This window comes from Poecilia latipinna, unplaced genomic scaffold, assembly GCF_001443285.1.
Source record: "Poecilia latipinna isolate Pla-1442-1.1 unplaced genomic scaffold, P_latipinna-1.0 Scaffold192, whole genome shotgun sequence".
Classification (NCBI taxonomy): Eukaryota; Metazoa; Chordata; class Actinopteri; order Cyprinodontiformes; family Poeciliidae; genus Poecilia; species Poecilia latipinna.
In genome coordinates this window covers 188,026-210,227 of record NW_015112808.1, presented here as the reverse complement: position 1 = coordinate 210,227, position 22,202 = coordinate 188,026, and the positions used below count along the sequence as shown (strand labels likewise).

The 22,202-nt window shown below is 41.4% G+C and overlaps 1 protein-coding gene across 12 annotated transcripts in view; it reads right to left on the bottom strand.

Moving 5' to 3' along the window:
• Nucleotides 1-22,202, bottom strand: part of auts2a (activator of transcription and developmental regulator AUTS2 a) — a 360,916-nt gene that overhangs the window by 205,196 nt on the left and 133,518 nt on the right. For all 12 annotated transcript variants that reach the window (XM_015030771.1, XM_015030777.1, XM_015030775.1 and 9 more), the window contains one exon: nucleotides 11,386-11,487. In XM_015030771.1, the coding sequence (XP_014886257.1) occupies nucleotides 11,386-11,487 (102 nt within the window). The remainder of the gene's footprint in view (nucleotides 1-11,385; nucleotides 11,488-22,202) is intronic.

The window sequence follows — 22,202 nt, the reverse complement described above, 5'->3', positions numbered from 1 at the left end:
CGTCAGTGGCGCAGGGATCCACTGATGGCACTGATCAATCTACTTGCTGGTGATTTAACAGCAACCGTGAGTGAGTGCCGTGTCTTTCTGATAAAAGTCCCTTCCTCTTTTAATTGAATTCCATCTTTTGGAGATGAAGTTGCTGAGTTTCCAACTCTGCCATGAGTTTTAATGACTTATTTTGTGAACAAGCTTATTCACATATGATTTTAATTACATTTCTTATCCAATGGAAATACCGCAATTGCGAAATTGTGTTTTTTTGCGACATGAGCAGAATATCGACAAAGATTTGCAGACATTAGAAATGGAGACAGAGTTACTGAAAACTAAGCTGACCTCTTGAGAATATAGAGGCTGGTCAGCGCCCCCGGCATTCACAGAGACAAGACATCCAGCGGGACCTCTCATGGGTCCCTGACGGACCTTGGGTTGTTGGGTGCTGGCAGGGCGATGGAGGCAAAGTGGAATTTTGTCCGACTGCCGTGTCACAAAGTGTCATATTCTGCTCATGACATCTAAGCTGCAGGCAGTGAGAAAGGAAATGGGAAGGAACGATAAAGAAGACAAAGGGAAGAGAAGAGGACTTGATTTGGCGTGTCAGAGACGGTAATAAGCATGTCTGGCCACTTCCTGGGAGACAGCCTATTCATCAAGCTGATGTAGGTGGGGGGGAAAGTCAAGTGGTCTCATGCCCAGATCCTTCCGGATGCTGGTTGTACTTAAGTATAGTGGCTGGAAGGAATCAGGGAAATAAAGAGAAAGGCTATAGTGACGAGAATTCTGCTTTTCTTCAATGGAAAAGGTTCGCTGTTAAAAATATCTGCATTAATGACTTCTAAAACTATTCACCCCCTTGACAGTTTTTTTTTTCCCCCACATTTTGATGCATAACTGCTAAAAATTGTGACTGTTGATTATATGCAGCCGTTCATATATCCACCTTTATATGAAAACTCAATCTCTCGACCCAGTTTGGACATTAAGGGGCGTTAGAGTCAGCCGAATGACACAGAAAAACTTAAAAGTTGTAAAGCTATTTTCAAAACCTGACAGACCACACACACGACGAGAAAAAAGTCATAGGGATAGCAAGTTTTGGTCGTACAGCGGGTCACTCTTAATACGCCACACACGGCAGGAATGTCCCCTAAGATTATCTTAAAAGCCATCTCAACAATCAGGGTGTCCTCAATATTGACGGTGGAGGGGAAATTAGGACAAAAATCCTGCCAAGTGAGCTAGGTATTAGTAATCAAGTATAAAACTAGGCCACCACCTAATCTAACAGACTGGCCAATACGAGTATTAATCAGTCAAGAGGCCTATGGTTACTCTGGAGAAACAAATTAGATTCACAGTTCAGATAGGTGAATATGTGGACAGGACACCAATCTTGCCCTTATGTCAGTGTTAAGAAGAAAGCCATTTTTGAAAGACAGCCAGTTGAAGAAAGCCTTTTAGAAGCTGCAAAAGACCAGCTTCCACTCAAAATTTTGTAAGAAGGGTCCAGTCAAAGTCCAGACATAAATACAACTGAGAATCTGATGCCAAACATGAAAACTTCTGCTAGCTGACGCTCTGAATGCAACCTGAGTTTGGGCTGAGAGTTTCAGTCTCTAGCTGTGCCAATCTAGGAGAGATTTGAAATGACTTGCAGCTGTATTTATAATTAAACCAAAATGTGGTTCTACAGGTGACTCTTTCAGGGGCAGAGCCGAATAGAAATGTAAGCCACACTTTTCAGAATATATATGAAAGCACTTTATTTTTTTCTTAACAATAATGTAATACTTTTTAAAGATTGGCAATCAGTCAGAAAACTGCAATTGGGTAGGCTAACTTTACAAAAAGTCCTACATGAGATGAATCAGAGCACTGATTCATTTAATCTTTCATTTCCTCCAGATAATGTGAAAAACACAAATGATTGTGCCGAGTTTCGTCCCGCATGTTTTAAAAATCCATTAAAATAGCAAAAAAAAAAAAAAAAAATAACCCGCATCAAGTAACACATCTGCCGCTCATTTCACCGGGTGGAGACGCATACGCTGAGGCCTCAGACTGTCCCGTGATAATGAGCTAATTATAGGTACAGCATTCCTACTTCCATATCTAAATGCTTGTCTCTAATAAGAAATATTTCAAATTATCGAGAGGCAGAGAGAGAGAGAGAGAAAGACAGATAATTGATGCAAGCAATTACACGTTGGGTGTCGGAACAAATTGGACAGCATATCTGGACATGTAGGGGAACTGTGACCTCATTTACATGAGTGTGTCAGGAAATAATTGGAGAATGTACTGAGGAGGTGGGATGGACACCGACAGTGGCGACATTTTACACGAGCGGTTGGCTTGGACGGTGAGATTCGGATCGCGCGAGGAGCTTATGGGAACACATAACCCTCTGAGGTCAAGGACGCGTAAACTGGTACGGGCCAGAAAATCGAATCATAATGGCGGTATTCATAAAAACGAGTGCGCATTATGACAGTCAGTTTCCAGAAGTTGTAATTTGAGTGTTGGAAAGGGTTTTCACCGCATGCACACAGGATTCCGAGTGGGCCATCGTGTTTTCATCAGAAAGCCAGTAATAACAGAGTTCAGTTTTACAAGCCGTAAGAGAGACTCGAGCTATGTTTGGGCTGTAACCACTTCAAAGAGCCTGGGAGACTGTGTGTGCTTGACTTTTTAACAATATCACTTCCAGATGTTTTATTACAAAACAACATTCAATGGGGGGAAAATATATATCGTCTGAGGGAATCCAGGACACACAAGGTTAGATTTCAGGAAAACTTTAGAGTTCAGACCATAACACAAAACCGTCTGGACTTCCTGTATGAAAGTCTTTCTTCTACCTTACAGCGGGACGTTTCACATCACATATGGCTGGAACCGGATGTTGACCTACCTCACTGCTAAATCTCACTAAGCTTCCACTTTTAAAGCTCATTATTTGTATTTGCAAAATTATAGACTAATTGAGAATTTTTTACTTTTATCAAATCCCAAAGTTTACATTCACCAAGATTACTACCCATTCACAACGTTTGAGCTAACTGGAGACACACATGTGGAAGTAATGTAAGACAACACCTCAAGCACACTGCTGTCTTTTTTAACACAGAAAATAACTCGATGCCCCCCACAAGTCTGGGTATAATTTCCAGATGCCTTATAGTGTCACGTTCATCTGTTCAAACAATTACAGGAAATATAAAGACTATGGGAACATCATAGTAGGATTCTGTGTCCTACAGAGGAAGGGTTTATGGTGCAAGATGTGTGATTTCACCCCAGATAAGGAAAGAAAAATATCTTTTGAATTATTATAATTATTCACAAAGAAAGACGGTCTTACTCCAAAAATAGGAATACATTTCCAACACCATCTCAACTGTGAAGTACGGTGGTGAAAGCAGCGTGCTACGGGGTGTTTTGCTGTAAGTGAGACTATTGTGGTTCACGAAAAATGACATTGTGAAAAAATTTAAACAACATATCTGATGACATCAGCCAGGAAGTTTAAGGATGGATAAGGACCCACAGCAAAACTCAAAATTGGCCACAAAATGGCTAAAGGACAACAAAGTCTGTGCTTTGGAGGCTGCCGATAAGTCCTGATGGCCTGTAAATCTGACACAGTTACATCGGTTCTATTGGGCGGAATGAGAGGAAATTCCAGCAAACTATTGTAAGAAGTTTCCAGAATACATTCCAACCACTCCCTCCAGGATTTTGTAACAACTTTGGTGATTTTTTTGTAACAAAATTAGTGCGATTTTACAAATTTTGCAAGGATTTCCCAAAAATTCGTCCTCATTAAACCACCTTCAAAATCTACTTAACATGGATGAAAAAAACAAACAAACAAACAAGCAAATTAGACACCAACATATTTATTCTTTCCAGTACTAGCTTGATTTTTGTTACTCGCCATATCAATCATGGGTTATGACTTGATGTCAAGTAAAGCTGAGACAGCAGCAGTGTAGTCGCAGTAAGAAATGCTGCCACCTGCAGGTGAGAGTTGCAGTCGCTTAAACCCAATGTTTTTGATCATCTTTGCAAAAAAATTGTAAAAAAAAAACAAAAAGCAAAACAAAAAAAACCCCCTCACAATTCTACATTAGTCATAAGTTCTGGGGATCTGTTGATTTTGCATAAACATAGTGTAAAAGGCAATTTTACAAAATTACTCCAAAATTTTAAGGAAGTAAAAACAAAATCTCAGTTTTTTTATCTCGCATTTAGAAAAACAATTTTGTTCACCAACCGACACGAACAGAAAACACTTTTGCCTGATTCATCTTAGTCAAAGAAAAACACTGCGTCTTTTTACGCAGCGTACTCAAACACCTGGTTTTGACTGTGTAAAAACGTGTTTGGAGCAACATTGCCTCCAACATTGCCTCGATATATCAGGCAGAATTTACTCGGGAGCCCAGCTGAAGCAGGCTCTAACAGGAAGCTTTGGCTCAAAATAAAAATGGCCACTGATATACGGGGGTGAATTCATTATAGCTTGCCTCTTGCGCCTCTCATCAGGTTGGATAACACAAACTGGCGGGCTCAGACCCAGCACTGCAGAGCTTCTCTCTATTGCACCCGCCTCTCATCAAGAGCCTTGGGTGGGGAGCGGAGGGAAAAAAAAGAAAAAGAAAAAGAGTAACATGCTGTTTACTTGCAATCCCAGGCCCGTAATTGCCAATTTATTTGATAGGCAGCCGGGTAATGATGGCATTTCACCCCTTGCCGCAGAGACTAAACGGGAGTGATTCATCCAGAGCTCCATGCCCTCCCCGATCCAGCAGACTCCCTCTGCTCAGGACTGCCTGAATGCCTGCCACCCCGACTGAAGGGGTGGGGTGACGGGAGTGCGAGGGTGGGGAGTGTGGGGGATTTCTGCCATGTCGGCTTCAAACAAATCCAAAAGGGAACCCTGAGCTGCTAGCAAATACAGCTAAGCCTGCCAATTTAGCTGGGGTCTGGGGTTGAGGCAAACACAGGCGAGCTGATGTGCCATTTGTAGGCCTTAATGAGCTGGCAGGACGGAGAGAGGAGGGGAAGGCGAGAGGAGGGGTCTGCCAGGCACTGACCTCCTCTGGCCCCCGTCTCCCCGCCGCTAGCCACTGCCAGGTCGGCAAACTCACTTCATCTGCTTCGTTGGAGTGCAGTCAGACTGTGAGGAGGAGGGGAGTCCTGCGAGCAAATGCCATTAGCGGACTGTTGGTCTAACGAACAGTGTGGGTCACAGACGGCTCCTGTGTCACATCGCTCCCCGTTACTAACGAGTGACTTTGATGTTTCCTCTTTGTTTTCTGGCTGCAGGGGAGCTCCCCTCTGCTGCAGGATTACATGAATGTAACAAATGCAATGTGAGGTGTTTTTTTTTTTAATTTGAGTAGAATAAGTACATTTCCTTTTCTTTGTTTTTCTTGTCTTCTTTTTAAGTGTTTTTTTTTTTTTTTTTAAATCTGATGGCAAAAACTTGTAGTTATCCATGGCTGGTACATAAGTTGACATAACTAGATTTTTTTAATTCCTCTCTTTTTATACTTGCCATTCTTGCACAGAGAAAAAATTGTGGAGCCCATGACTAATAATTTCTGATACCTGAGTTGTGGATCTCTGCAGCTCCTCCAGTGATGCCACAGGTGGCCCTGCTGCTTCTCCACTCAGATTAAGTGTGCAGCCATGTCCTGTCAGGTTTGATATTGTGTCATACTTATATTTATATTGGGGCACAGACTCCAACGTGCTAATTTCACTTAATTACACAGATTTTAACATCTAGTGCCAATTTAGAGCACGAGTAACTATATTACTTTCAGCTGTTATAAAAATGCTGTTTATATCAAATATTACTTAGAAGAAGTTTGACTTCATAATTAAAGGTATTGAAATTGGATCTTTGTCTCTTGCTCTTTTGGAAACTCCGCCTTCAGGAAGTCATCATAATAGCGCTCTTCTACTAGCTCAGTAACAAAGTTTTTACCAGCAGCACACGAAGATGCAGCACATATCAGGTCAAAAGGTGTGCTGTTCCACCAAGTGTTTGCTAATTACTGCTGGCTAGTCTGAAGGAGCTGAGTGAGGGAGGGCTGCTCTGTGAGGCAGAAGCTTGGAAGCTGCAGCTCTGAGGAGTAGCTATGCATTAAAGGTAGCGCTAATGCCACTCAGGCGTTTAGCACGGCTGAACAGTTGCCACGGCGGACTAAAAGATTTCACAAAGATGCATGAAAGAATCATGGCAACACTCCAGCATAAAATAGCATCTCAATGCTAAACCTGTCGTAGCGTCCACGGTCTACATTTTCTCGAAGTTCCATGAATCATAGAAGCACATGAAACAATTTGAAGCTAAATGGGTATAATATCAATTTGCATCAATCTGATGGTTGAAAAACCTAAATAAGATTAAAAACAATACATATATTTGTTGTTATTAAGCTATTTAGTCTATTTAGTCGGTCATTTAGCAGAAAAAATTTTTTTATTGAAAATGCTGCTTATTTTGTCGATATTTAGTTTAAGATTAAAATCCAAATAATTGCAGTTAGTTAATTACAGACTTTGCAACTAAAAGATTTTAACTGAGTCCCACCACTAATTTGTGGGATAATTTTTGGATGCTGCATTGGTCTCGCTGTGTTTCTTGGTCTTCTTGATGATGTTTGTTCACTAATAACAAAAGTCTGAGGTCTTCAAACAACAGCTGCGTTCACACTGAGATTGAATCCCACACAGGCTGGTTGCGCTAAAAGAAATGCATGCCGCACTTTCCAGATTTTTATTTTCATTTTTTAAAGTGAAGAGTTAGGTATAATGTCGTTCCACTTCAAAAGTTTGTGCTGTTTTCTCACGTGAACTAAATTGACGTAAATGTGACAAAATGTAAACAAGTCAAGATTGTGAATCCTTTGGCAAACCACCGTAATACACGAAAGAAATGGAGTGGTTCTTCTGCGCAGCGGGAAGATTTGATCCTTTTTCAGATTTCACCATGTTCTCCTATAAGCCATGGGAACAGAGCGCTGCTCGAATGCACCGGCTTGCACCTCTTGTGATGTGTTAAGTGGGTTTTTACAGCGTGGCTGGAGGGGACTTGTTCGAAAAACCTATAGGGACCGGAGCCGGAGCCTCATACAGTGAGACTGTCTAAAGTGACATGCGGGTCTAAAAGTCTTTCTACATCCCAGGCGGCTTTCAGCAGCTCATCTGAAGGCTCGGCCATTCTCATGTGGGATGTCTTGACCAGAGGACGAAGAGGAAACCAGGAAGAAACTCCTCCTTTCTCCTGAGTCTCCAGAGTGGAGTAGATGTCGGATTAGGCAAAAGTGATTTAGGAGGGAAAATGTGTGACATGACAAACCATGGTTTCTAGTTGTAATATAAAAAAGCGCAAAAAAGTACTACTGAAAGCTATTGCATTACTGTATATATATTTAATCTCATTTTAAGTATTTATTTGTCAAGGGTCAGTGAACGTATCTCAACATATACCATGTAAACGTGACCATGTTAACTAAAGTAAGCTAATTGTTTTTGCTAGTCCCTTGGCAAGCCTGTTCCTTTTAAAATGTGATTTGAAGAGAAGTAATTTATTGAATATTAACATGAAGGTAACCAGAGACTGAGGAAACCAGAACAGGATGAAAACATCAACGTTTAACCAGTTAAAATATATCTGGATATGAGCTAAAGAGCTAGTATCAACTCGGAGCAAATTAAAGCTAAATGCTGCCTCCTGAAAATCTAGTTATCAGTATTTTTAATCACTGTAACCAATCTCTAATCTTTGTAGGAGAACAAATTATGTACTGTATTAAACTAAATTAGATCAACATGTTCACAGAGGAAAAACAGTGGTGATAATTCTGGCTGAAGACGTTTTCAGTTACATAGAACCGACAGTAAACGCTTCATCATTCCATATATCAGTCAGGCTCAGATCATTGCAAGCATTCTGCAAAAGCTGTGCTTTACGCTCGACTCGTATTGGAATGCAGCTGCACCGTCGCCACAAAAATCAGCAAGTATCATTTCAATTTCTGTTGTCAACATCAAATTACTTATTTCATTTCATGCCCAGTCAAGCACTGTAAAGCTACACGCAGAATCCGTTTTGCTTCAGTTGTTCGGCCATGTCTTCCTCAAAGACGAGCTCGCCTCCCGACTGGCAGCTTTAATTATGGCCAGATATCTGATCTCTTCGCTGTGTTTTCCACGCAAATCGAGGAGTAGAGACAGAAGGCCAGCTCCCAATGTCCCAGGAGTCCGCTGACCTTAAATCTCGGGATCTGGTGGAGGGACACACAGCTGCTCTACTCTCCTCATTGTTACCCTTCTGCATATTCATAAGGAATTCATGCATGTATATTTGCTTTTGTGCTATGAAGTTGAAATCAGTTATTTATATATCCCTAATAAAAAAAAGGGGAAAACCTGTTTCCCTCATCTGACATTAAATTTGACTGAACTTTTCTGTTTTCCTGTTCAGTTAGGACTTGATATAATCACATTTTGAAGATGTTGGCTAACGCTGGTGTAAGGGTGTCACTATCCACAGTAAAACCACAGCCTATATAGGCTGAAAGCCCATTCAGTAAGGAAGAAGCCATAACTTCAAAAGCGAAATGGGAAAAAAAAAAGCCAGATTACAGTTTGCAAATCCAATTTAATTTGGAGGAAACTAAAAAATATAAGGAAAGAACATTCCAAGAAATCAGCCACGAAGTTAAAGCTTGGGTACAAACTAACAATGATCCAAAATACACCAGTAGTGGTTGAGGTCACCGAGGTCAACGTTTTGGGGTGGCCATCGCTTAAGGAGTTTGTGTTTCAGAGAGAGGAATGGGCCAAAAAGCTATTGTGAAAAGCTTGTGGAAGGAAACTAAAGTCAGTTTAAAAGATAATTCTACCAAACACTTAAAAAGATTTCAATAGTTGAAAAAAACACAATAGAAAAATATCCATCACTCAAGCTTTCACTGCACTAATATCTTGATGGTTTTATTGCACCCTAACCTAGTGGATTTTCCTACAAAATAAAGTGGAAAAAAGAGTCAGCTTCTCTAATAAAAACGTACCAAGTGTGGGTAAACTCAATAGAGACAGAAATCTAATATGGTAATCCATGTTTTACTCTGTCTGGATTCAGTGTGCTATTCCTGAAGCAGGAAATGCTGCAGCAGAATCTACTGTTAGATTCGTTGTTGAAGCTCCAGCAGCTGGATTTTGCCATGTTTTCAGTGCTCTGCTTATGCAGCATGTTAGCCAGCATCAAAGAGGTCGGAGAGAGTCTGGGATTCAGGCTGTTTTACATGAGAAATATACACAGGAACACATATACATGATGCAAACAAGGAAGAAACATCACCAAGAGTCTTCAGCCTTTTTGTATATCTGAAAGAAATGATGATCTGGCCTCACAAGAACCACAACTAAAAAGTGTTCTGTACATATACATCAAATATTGCGGTCATATCATAACCAGAAATCCCTTTTCCCAGGATAGAAATGTGAAAAACATGATGGCTTTGTTACATAGTTGTACTGTTTCCATAGTTGAGTGATGAAAAAGACACAACTTACCTTCTTTTCTGTGCAACATGGGAGAACGGCAGCAGACATTACAGTTTTATAAAAGTCTAGCAGAATTTGTAACGGCTGTCTTCCTATTACTGTTGGTTATGTGTGTTGTGTTATAGAGTGTGGAAAAAAAAATTGGCAAAAAAATACACCAAACCTACATTTTAGTATAAATATGTGTTCCTGTTTTTATAGGAACACGCAGCTTCTGAGCGATTTTAATTTAGACTTTGTTGTAGATAAAGGAAACCTAATGATGTGGCTACGCAGGAATATATTTACGTTGAAAATAACAACAAAAATCTGGAATAATTTCACATATCTACAAGAAATTAACAGCTGAAATGTTGAAAACTCAACATTTTGAGAAAAAAAGAGGTAAATTTTCCTTATTTAAATGTAATACATTTAAGCTAAGGTATTCAAAGATATCGGAGAGCCAGAGATTTGCAGTGATTCTTCCTGCAGATCATCTCTCTGGAGCCAGAAGATGTTCTGATGCACAAAAAGAGCCCAGAATGTTCCACTTACACTCTGCAACATATCAAGATGCGCACTAGAGAAGGTATGGCTTTTATTTATTTATTTATTTTACTTACGAGTGTTAAAAAAAAAAAAAAAAAAAACACTTGACATACAGTTTCTTTTCCTAATTAATTTAAGAGTTTTAATTTAAGAGAGTTTTTTCCCTTCACAGTGTCATAGAACGTTATAGTTTCAATATTGTAGATGTATGATGAAAATGGAAAATGTAATTTCGTTCTTGAAATTTCACAACTTTTGGACATTTTAGAAAATAGGAGATTTTCTCCTTTTAAATATGTGAAATTAGGGCTGGACAGCTATGGCTGAAAAACTTATCACAATGTAAGTGTTTCATATCAGTCGATTTCAATAATTACTGACATCAATTGTTTAATTTTTGCTTGGCAACATGAGTTACGCTGAGGTGGGGGCGGGGACAGTTGGTGAAGGCTAGACCTGTCCGAATCCACAGATATTTTTCTTCCGGTCTCAGTTTATTGCCGGCCTTCGAAGGACCCGTCCTACGTAGACCAGTCCTTCGAAGGATGCAGACCCTGAATTCGGACGCAGCTGCTGAGTGGTTAAAGCCTCTCCTCTGCCTACATCTCACAGAATTATGTGCAGCTCTGGATTGGAGTTCAGTGAATATCCTTTATGTTGAATATTGTATATTCCATCAGACGTTTTATCTATTATCACGCGTCTAACACCAGGGGTTTTCCATTTCAAAAAATTTTTTTTTTTTTTTTTTTTTTTTTTTTGCAGCCACTTCCTGTCTTTAGCGGTCAACATGCTAACAACTTCAGTGAATAAAGTGACAAAGTCGAGGTTAAAAAGAGTAAAAAAAATTTGGACGCTTAACAACTTAAGTGTAAAGAATTGATATTTTAATTGTGCTTTTCAATGTTTGCTTTTCTCATAGTTTGTGTTAAGGTATTGTTAATAATGTCTTCAAGCAACAATTATTAGGCATATTTTGAAATTTCCTGCCAACTTTAAACATCTTTTAAATCAAAAACACGATGGGCGTCTGGATGACTGCCTTTCCGCCCTCACCGCCAGGCTTTCTGGGGTAAACTCTGCATCACGACATGTGTCGTTATTGATTTATTGTCCAGTCCTATGAGAAATTCATCTAGAGAAATGAAATCCTCCGTGGCCACATTTATTTTTTCTTTGATCCACATAAAGATCCGTCATACATGCTTGCGTACGAGTGAGGTTGTGATTTTCCGGCAGCGTGTCGGCTCAGGTACTCACATCTGTCAGTCTGTCTCTGGAGCTGCTCCTGATGGAAGGCTTGGACTCGCCGCTCGCGCTCTCACTGTCGCTGTCCTTGCCGTTGTTCTGCCCAGGTTTCAGCTACAAAGACAAAAAAAAAAAAAAAACACACAAGGCAATCAAGGGTTAAAACTGTTAATATTGCATTCTGAATTATCTACATGCACAGCTCTGGCTCAGCAAGACGTCCCACAGAAGTCAGCTCATGAATATGGGAGAACTGGCAGGGTCTGCAGCGCTGTCTCTGTAAATCTGTCATGTTTTCTGAGCCTGTTCAGTCGACGTCGCCGCGCTTGGCAACGATTGACGCCATCTGATCTCTCAGTATGCGACTCTTCTCGGCCCACGGAAGAGGGAACGGGGGACAAAGACCCCTCCGGAACCTTCAAACGGAGCCACTCTCCTTCCCGAGCAGACACCACATGCTGAGGCAGCAGGAGCCCGGCGAGTGCCATCCTCTACGTACGCTGTTCGAGATGCGGCTAAATGATGAGAAGGGAAGGGAAAAGAAAAAAAAAAAAAAAAAAAAAAAAAGGGGAAGGACCGGCCAATCTGGCAGCGTCTGCGGCCTCACACAGTCTGAGGAACGACGGCGAACTCTTGGGAGTGCAGGGTTCAACAGGAGGACGTGGGGACTGGACTACAACTGATGTCCATGCTGCTTCTTAAAGACGAGCCAAATTCCTGGCTCTCGTGTTGGCTTTAGTACAAAGCACAGAAAATGCTTGCATTTTGAGCCACTTATAATGCCTTACAAAACTACAGACTCGGTCAATAAATTAAAATAATATCTGAATTATTTTCAAATACTATTGAAAACAATATTCTTTCAATAATTTTTTTTTTACATATAATAAAATATGCACTGAAATTACGACGCCGCTTGGTGACGGTTTCACCAAGTGAAACACTTCATATAGATTCCAGATTTTTATTTGTAAAAAGTGTTATGAACTATATTATTTTCCGTCCACTTTACAAACAAGCATCACTCAGTGTTGGTTTATTAGATAAATCCCCGGTTTGTGGCTGCAAATGTAAACGGATATAAATATGAAACATTGGGAATCTAGACTGCAATGCTGCTCACACGGATCAGTAGAACTTCCCTTTCCGTCGTCTGCACAAACCGACCAAAGCTCTAGAGCGTGTGTGTTTGGGCGGATGTGTGTTTTCACCTCTCCTTCGCTAGTCTCCTTCCAGGTATCAGCAATAATTTAACATGATGAAAGGGCACAAGGCAAGGGAATACCAAAGGAACCCTTGAGCTGAGCAGATAATTAAAATGAAAATGTTCCCTTTTCTGTAGCCATTAGTGGTGTGAAAGGAATCCCATTCCTTGGGAGAACTGCATGATGGGTGGAGGACTGGTGGATTCACCGGAGTGTCGAATGTGATAAGAGAATCTCAGCACTGGGAATGCCTGGTGGGCCCGTTTTAATGTGTGTGAAAGTTTGAGAAGGCTTGTGATCGTGTGTCCACATGGTGCAAAAAGCTTGGAAGGCACGCTTTAAGACAAAAGAGGCCATGCAGGGAGGGATGTCAAGCATTGTTCTGAGCTTCAGAAGCACTAAGTAGCTTCAATACAAGACATTCAACCAGAAACAGGTTATCTTTGTACCTGAAGAACTGCTTCACACTTTCCTTTTTACTGATATTGTGGAGGATCAAGTCTTAACGAGCTTTAAGTATGTGTATCCTTAACATGTGATTCTGATGTGAATAGTGCATGAATGTTGGGATCAAGGCTGTGGTATTCTGAAGGGGAACATTATTACTTTTGTAGTAACATCACCATCTCAACTGTTTACCTCTATTTCAGGAACAGCTGACTGATGGAAATTGAGATTTCAATCCTCTATTTGAGTGTCCTTGGCTTGTGTCTCATCCAGGGTCACAAAGACAGACATGGACAGGACGGAGCGTCAAAGCGGCGACCCACTAATTGCAGGGCAAACTCCTATGACCGGCATTTATTGCTCCAATAAATTATAGTCCACCTGTAGTTTTAACAATGGCAGCAGAAGAAGTGAACGAAGTCGTTCAGTCTATGTCGGCCATGCTTCAAAATACTGAATTAACAGTCATCTTGTTCAGCTCAGCATTTCTCTCTTTGCAGAGGGCGATGGCTGTTCACACTGCAGGCAATTTCTGGCAAGCTTCATAGCGTCAAACTTTCGCTTTACATGAGTCGCAGGCAAGCGTTAGCGAATACCTCATCAGAGTCCACGCCTTCAGGAAGCAATCAATAGCGGAGAGTCCAGAACTTCCGTACGAAGCAAAGCGTAGAACAAAGGGCTGTTTTTTTTTTTTGTTTGTTTGTTTGTTTGTTTGTTTTTACCAGGGTAGCATGGTGCGAACTGAGACGAATTTTTGTCACGACTTCACAAATACCACTTATGTGGTGATCCAATTTGCCAGAGAGTTATTTTTCCACGACAAAGTGCCTTACAACGTCAATGAAAGGACAGGCAGACACAAAGTAGTGCGACACGGGTGTAAATGCCATTTTGTCCAAAGCGACAGGAGAAAAGTCTTCGAGGGGAAAACGGGAACAATATCTCAGCCAGCCTGGCCTCTGAACTGATCCGTGAAGAAAGCACGAGGGATGCCGCCTGCGCCCCCAGTCTCAGGCTCCTTCATCAAAACACATTGACCTATAATATTTATTAACCAACCGGTGTCCCTGTTGACAACAATGAGTAGTGCGCGCCAGCACACTCATGCATTTATGAATCCGCGCAGACAAAGAAAAGCTGCTACCGACTGTTCCATCAAAAATTCTCTGCCAGGAACTGAACTCATATGTGCTAGGCTTATAAAAGATATAATCAAGTAAGTGTGGGGGTGGAGGGGTGGAGAGGGAAAGGGAGAGATGTAGACATTTGTGTTTTATTAATCAATGTGGAATCAAACTAGGCTCTGCTGCAGAAAAACCACATAATCACACCATCTGTGTCTTGGTTTATCAGTGGGAAAGGAGTCCATGAAATCAGAAATCTCGCATTTATTCAGCTGTATGTAATGTCTGAAGAACATGTCTAATAAAGACATTCCAATAAAGAGCGGCTCATCTTTCGGGGCTATTACATAGCTCAGGACCTGATTACACAGCTATTTGAAAACGTATCCCCCAGCTTGTTCCCTTTAATTTCCCCCTGAGCTCCTTTAAATTACTTCAGAGAATTGTGTGTGTGTGTGTGTGTGTGTGTGTGTGTGTGTGTTTCCCACCCACCCCCTCCCCCCTCTCCCTCATCTGCTCTCTCTCTCTCTCTCTCTCTCTCTTTTTTTTTACTTCATCTGATGGATTCATTTCTTTTTACGGTGTGATTAATGGATGTCTTAAGCAAATGGAGGGAATGGTGCTGGTCAGTACGATCAAACGGGGAAGCTGAAATTTAATGACCTGCTGCCTGGTGATAAATCTAAATGAGAAACCACCATGTGGGGCCTTGGGGGGCCGTCTCTGTGACCTGATCTGGGATCATTTGATCACTCCCACTTGAAACAGCATGGAAGGCATACTTTTTACGGCCTTTTAAACTTAGTTTCAGTTTTAAACCTTCTGTAATGAACACCAGTGCACTTCACCGAGGTAAATTACGGTGGAGAGACGAGACGTGTGTGTAGGGACGCTGTGCACAAGAAGTAATGCAAAGGAAATCAAGTAGCAGGTTATTGCATTTAAAGGGAAACTGTGTATTCTTAATATTATATGAAATTAGAAATAATACAGTTGAAAATAATAGATTCATTTTCTACTAATAAACAATAATGCGTTTAATTTACTATTAAGGACATGGTAAACTTCCACTAACAAAGCCGAATTTGCTTCACTCAACGCTGCTGCTTTGTTGACTTCGGTATATTTGAAGTAGATGCACTGAATAGGCCAAAAAATGATAATGGAAATCATTCTGGTAATACTTTCTTGAAGATTCAAGTAGCTGATTTGTAATCATTGGATTTGTCAAGGTTAGACCTACAAATTATGACTCTACTTTTCTCCAGTTTCTAATTATGTGCTGCAGTATAATATAAGAAGAAATAAAGAAAGAAATAAAAATACTTTTTGCCTGAGTTCACATTTTTCACAGCGTTCCAAGTTTTAAAACTGTCTGAATTTAACAACCTTCTTACTATCTGCTAAAAGTATTTTATGGCCTAAATGAACATGCCTCAACATATTGACCTTTATAATTTAAAACACCTCACTGATGCTGAAAAGAGCTAATAATGTCATTTATACTCTGTCACAGTACCCACTTTGGTCAGAGCTGAAAACGAACCAATTTGTCAGTGCAATTTTACTTTAAAGATGCAACCTGTGAGGTTGTAGTCATGACTACAACCTCACAGGTTGTGACTACAAGCCCATAATCCCTTGTAGTTTTGTCAGTCGGGTATCTAGTTATCATACTTAGATCGGGTTAGCAACACTTAAATAAAATGAATAAATAAATAAAACAACCCATGTGTAACTGCAGAAAAAAACAATTAGAGCACAATCACAATGTTCAGTTGTTATAAAAAGGCTGTATATGAAATATGACTTAAAAGAATTCATAATTTAATGCTTTGAAATTGGTCCTCAGTCTCTTTAAAAACTCCTGCTCTTTCTAAAACTTTCAGGAAGTCACTCCTTTATCAACCCTTTAGCAACATTTTTATGAGCGTTGCACTGCATGTTAGCTCATATAATGAGCTCAGCAGATCCCCAGTTCCACCAGGTGTTTGCTAATGGCTGCCGGCTAGTCTGAAGGAGCTGAGTGAGAAAGCCACAGGGGGAGGGCTGCACTGTAAGGGCGGAAGCTCTGAAGCTTGGAAACTGCTCCTAGTCGGAGCTGCGCCTTGAAAACAGCGGTAGGTCCACCCAGGCGTTTTGCACAGCTAAATGGTTGCCGTGAGAGACTACAGTGTTTCCCAAACATGCATGAAATAATCAATTCAGGAATGTTTTTGATGATGGAATGATAATATAACAAGCTGTAAAAACCAAAAAAAAAAAAAAAAAAAGTCAATTTTACATAACACTACACTTTTAAGTCATTTAAGTTAAGATAAGTTTTTAGATATTAAAGCCCATGAAGGATCCCCGAAAGCAATTTTTTTCAGGACTGCTGAGGTACAACAAGTACAAAACATACAAAACAAACAAACAAAAAAAAAAAATCACATTTAAGGTACTAAAACGTTACATCAAATCCACTATACTGCTATATAATAGTTTTCCTGCGACATATCAGAGGACGGACAGTTCCTCTCCTACGCACTGCTGTAGATTCACCCATGCACTCTTTTATTCACTCAGCCTATACAAACAAAAGCTGACAGCTCCTTCCTTGCCCATCAGCAGGACTTTTCTATCAGAATAAAATGTGCTACTATATGTACACACAGCACGAAAGCAATACTACTATGGCTACATGTAAAATCCTATCAGTACTTGGTCCAGGCATGCAAGCATTACCAACACGTGTATTTTTTATGACCTCACATGTAAAAAACACACATCCATAGTAGGGCTGGACAATAAATCAATAATGTATATCACGATACACACATGATCAATATCAATACATAATACATCTGACAGAATATTTAATATTTAATAGAATACTCACTGAACTCTGATACATAACTGCACAGCATTCTGGGAGATGTAGGCAGAGCAAAGGCATTCGCTACTCAACCTCTCACGGCCAGCTAAGCAAGGTGGGTGGCATCAACTAACTCACTCACTCACTGGTTACCTAGCAACAACCTGTTGAGTAACTTGCGCAGCAGCAGTTTCAGGTTTTGCCACCGTACGTCATCGCTGCTTAAAAATAAATAGTGGCGCAGCGTGAAACTGTGGATAAAACAGGAAATGTCACACCATCAGCTTAGCAGTATTTCAGGCATTTATAAAAACATCAAAAAAATTCAATAATTATCAATATCAATAATTATCGCTAAACTGATGTGAAACGTTTAAATGTCGTGCTACGTTTTTCAGCCGTACTGTTGCAATGCGAGCAAAACAAAAGTGAAAAAAGGCAATAACGTTTGTCCCAAATGATCACAGTTGTACGTTCTGAGACAAAAGGCAAGATGAAATATCTAATTTAGCAGCGTTACCTTGAGAGGTGCTGTAAAACAGCTATTACAACATATTCCTGAGCATGTGGAGTCAATTATTTTCTCACTTACTGAAAAGTGCTCACCATTGCCATAGTGGAATTTTACAAGTGTATTGACCTATTCTCAAGGGCTGCACTACAGCCCCAATGCAATCAAGCACAAAAGTAGGCCTGCTAACATTTTGAACCACAAAGGCCTTTTTAAATGGAGTCGTACACAACCAATCTACAGCGGATACCCCGCCCTACCCCTCCTCCGCCTTCATCCCACAGAGGAAAAAAAAAAAAGAAAAAAAGGGGGAGAGAACTGGCCTCAGTTTTCTACTCGCCTCAGTGGGATTCTGCTGCCATCAGCTCCTGGTTTCCCTTAGTTACGCGCAACAGCAGCTCCGGAGCTCGGCGGTAATAAAACCTGGAACAATTTAACGGCTTTTATTGTTCTTCTGCGGCTTTCACAACAGCTAACCTGTCCTCGCAGGATCTGGCAGGAAGAATCCCCACTAGGGCAGCAATGAAAGAGGATCTCATTTACCTAAAAGCGCTTATAAATTTTTAATTTGCTCTAACAAGTAAATTAACAAGTCCCTCATTTGGGAAGTTTTATGGCTGCTTGCCACTAAGGGAGAACCATGAAAGTTTTATAGATAATCCACTGCTGAAGCTCTGTTGCTGCTAATAAATTGTGTGTTTCCAGCAGAACTGTCAGATCCCCTCAGCTTCTACCGCACCACACCATGAATATTTCCCCTCACGCCGTCTTCAGAGGTCCTGCACACCAGCGAAGGAGAGCTTAATGAGCAAACGGTTAAAAACGAACTTAAAGAATTTCCTTCGACTTTCTGCAGATGTTCCCCCTCGGCCCGAGGACAGAGCAATGCGAAACGTTAGGGCCGCATTAAGCTTTGCTAATTATGTCCCTGCCAGCCTCCACATCACATCAGCCTCACAGTGAGCCCCATCCACCAACGCCACCTTAGGCTGGTTGACAACAGCAGTTGGAAACTGCTGGGCCTGTTTATCTCACAGCCGGCCTTATCTGACAAGACTAATGTGAAAATGGGGGCCGCGGGACAGTCAGGGCCTGCACGGGGGTTGACATCGGGCCCTCTGTCATCTTTCTGACAGTGGCTGCGTGGGTGAGCCTAACAGCATGGCCCAATGGTGACCCTGCACTTTGCCTCCCTCTGCTCACCCCCAAGGCCCAGCTGCTTTAACTTCCACAGACAGGCGCCCCGCCTGACGCTCTTGTCACCCATAACCCTTTCTGCCACCCTCGCTCACAGCCTGTCAGTGAGCATCAGTGCTTGGCTCGCACTGTTACAGATTTGTTTGCTGTTCCCTTAGTGTGGCAAAGAGGTCACAGAGCTCCGACTGTGATTATAACCTCAATTTGGCTTGTTTCGTCTCTGTACTTGAACCATGGATGTCACGTGGGCTGCTATTAGAGTCAAAATGTCAATTTAAAAGACTCAGGACCTGCTCTTAGCCTGGGCTATTGGTACTAGCCCTAGGAGCGGGCGATATGGACATTTTATTGATTCTTTCTTTGATGAAATTGATTAAAAGAAAAACTATTTATAACTAATTTAACTCTACACACGTGAGAAAGCGAACCTCCATTTTGTTTAATTCTGCAGCATCCATATGCGACGTGCTGCGTCGAGCTAGCCTTTGCTAAAACATTTTACGAGTGATGACTTGCTAACATGCACCCACTCCAACCCTTCTCAAGCCAATGAAGAGGCTCTCTCTCGAGGGCTGTGCTGGAATTTGGAGCCAAAGATATGGACCCACAGCTGCAGGGCGAGAGCATCCTGAGAAGCAGGAGGCGTTGGGGAAATGGAGGCTCATGAGGGTGGGAAGTGGGAGGGGGAAGAAAGGGAGAGGGGGGTAAACGCGGTTGAGAGCACTGTCTTTATCTCATCAGTCATACTAAGGACTCCATTTCCTCCAACCCCGGGCTGGAGGCTACTAAAGCTTGCGGCTGCATTTATACATCCCCATAAATCTCTGATCTATGACGACATTACAGACAAATCAATATGCTTTTAACATCCATCCTGCGCCCCGCATCGCAATCACCCTCCTCACAAATGGTCATATAATGTAGTAGTGGAGTGGATTGAGTTATGGGGACAATTCCCTGATTTAATAATGAACTGAGCAGGTGGAGAGGAAAAAAAATGTGCGGTGGTGGGATGGGGGGGGAGAATATAAGAGCAGTGGGGGACTTCTACTCTCTCAGATCATATCCGAACAACTTGTTATAGTAGCCCAGCGTGGCAGTAAAATAACCTTGCAGCCCACTTTACATGCCTCTAATTCCCCGGGTGACGTTTCCCCAACGTTCCCGGTGCGGGCCAGGAAAAAATTAGACCAACCGGATATTGTTACATGACGTCTTCCCAGAAGGGCGCCGAAAACTGAGAGTGATCACACTTACGGCTGCCCCGCCTGAGCGCTTGTCAACTCATAACCGCGCAGAGAAAATATGCATCCTATTAATTATATGAATCCCCCGCTCTTCCCATACATGCTTCGGTGTAGTTCCTTCCATATTGGCTTTTAAACTCTGAGCCAACTAAAGAGGCCCGACGGCGTGCCAAAATCACAGCTCCCAACGCCGACCGGACTGCCTCGATAAAGAGCGGTATGGAAAAAAGGCGTCGGAGAAAAAAAAGCTCCTCTCCTATCGGCTTGCAGGGGCTATCATTTCTCTTTTTTATTGCCATTTATTTTCCTCCAGGAATTCACTGCCAGTATATTGGCAGGCCTTCCAGGAGATGGAGGCAATGAAATTTAGCGCGGACACTTAACACTGGGTCAAGCTGTGTGTGAGGCTCATGTGGTAATATGATAGACAAGTGCTTCCAGTTTAGGGAAAGAGGGCTCTATTTGTGTTACAGGAATAGCGGTAATGTGCTCTCCCTGACACTCTTTGCAGAGCAAAAACATAAACTGGGGAGGGTTCATTGGAAAGGGAAGATGGGTACTCCTGCAAAATGGCGAATCCCGTACCTTGGTTGGTGATGTGGCAGGGAGAAAAAAAAAAAAAAAAAAAAATCGGCGATTGGTTGACGGGGACGTTCAAACCACTTTTTCTCTCCGTCACAGCAGCGTGAGCTCAAGGGGAAATAGAAATTGATGGAAATGTGGCACAGATAAGTCTGCAGGGGGAATATTAGAGAGGCCATATTTTGCGTTTCTCTGAGTCCTGACTGCAGGGACATACTTCAGACTCCGTCGCGGCTGTCTGTTCGGCTGTCATGACGACACGGTCAAAAAAAAAAAAAAACTGGAGATTGAAGCAGATGAAAGGAATCGATGTTCAGCATTTCTGCAATCAAAACTACATCATCTCCGGCAAGCAAAATGTCCTTTTAAAAAATACATTAGCTCAAATATGCTGCTCTTAATTTTTCTTTTATTATTACTTCACATAAATTGAATATATATAATGCAAAGCGAAGGCAGTGGATACCCAGTATCCACTCGCAAAGAGCTAAGCTCTTCAAACATTTTAAATCCCCACAAAAATGCTTCTATTTGAATAGTTGAAACACTAAATATACTTTAAAGGGGCAGTATTATGTGTTTCCCAGCCACATTGTATCATTTTATAGCACCATCAAGTAGCCATTGTACCTTCAGTTGTTATAAAAATGCTAAATATATCAAATATGACTTTAAAGAAATTTGACTTTGTAATTTAACATCTTGAATTTGGGCCTCTGTCTCCTGCTCTTTCTGAAACTCTGCCTTCATCAGGAAGTCATCACTCCTCTATTAACCCTTTACAATGTTTTTACCAGCACTGCACCAGTAGCTTCTTAGAAGAAGTAGCATAGCTCAGCAGATGCGCAGTTCCACCAAGTGTTTGCTAATTTCTGCTGGCTAGTCTACAGGAACTGAGTGCGGGAGTCACTGAGCGAGGGTTGCTCTGTGAAGCAGATGCTCGGATGCTTGGAAACTGCAGCTCCGAGGAGGATTTTTTGTCCTCAAAGGCAGCGACAGGTCCAGGCGTTTTTCACAGCTGAATGCATGAAAGAATCAAGGCGACACTCCAAGTATGTTTTTGATGACGGCATAACATTATAGCATGATGTAAAGCTCAAAAAAGTCAATATTACATAATACTTCCCCTTTAATATGAATTAAAATGCACAGTAGAAACTATCTTAGCACTACTGGAGAAGCTAACATTGACAGTTTTCCTTAAACCACTCCGGAAGTTAAGTCACTTCAATGACTAATGCCGATACCACACACTTACATGGGATGTGAATTTATTGAGCTAAATGCTAACAGAGCGTGTGTAACTCACTGATGCTCAACGGGCTTCAGCCACTCACAACGGAAGCTTTCTGTGATTTAATAAAAACGAATTTACTATTTTGAATTATATATTATCCAAAGCTGTTCTAGTATTGTTTTTCTTACCGATTTCAAGATTTTTAATCGAATTTCACAAGATCTTCCGGGCTATTAGCGGGAGCAACCATAGACATCATATACGTAGACCCCTCCTGGAGCGCTGAGTCCATGAGACGTAAAAGCGTCCGCCATCTTGTATGTGATCGGAGCGATCACATACAAGATGCTCCTTAAGTCCTGTGCTGTGTGGACTTGTTTCAACCGTTTGACGAAACAAACTGGATTAATTGGCATTACCTT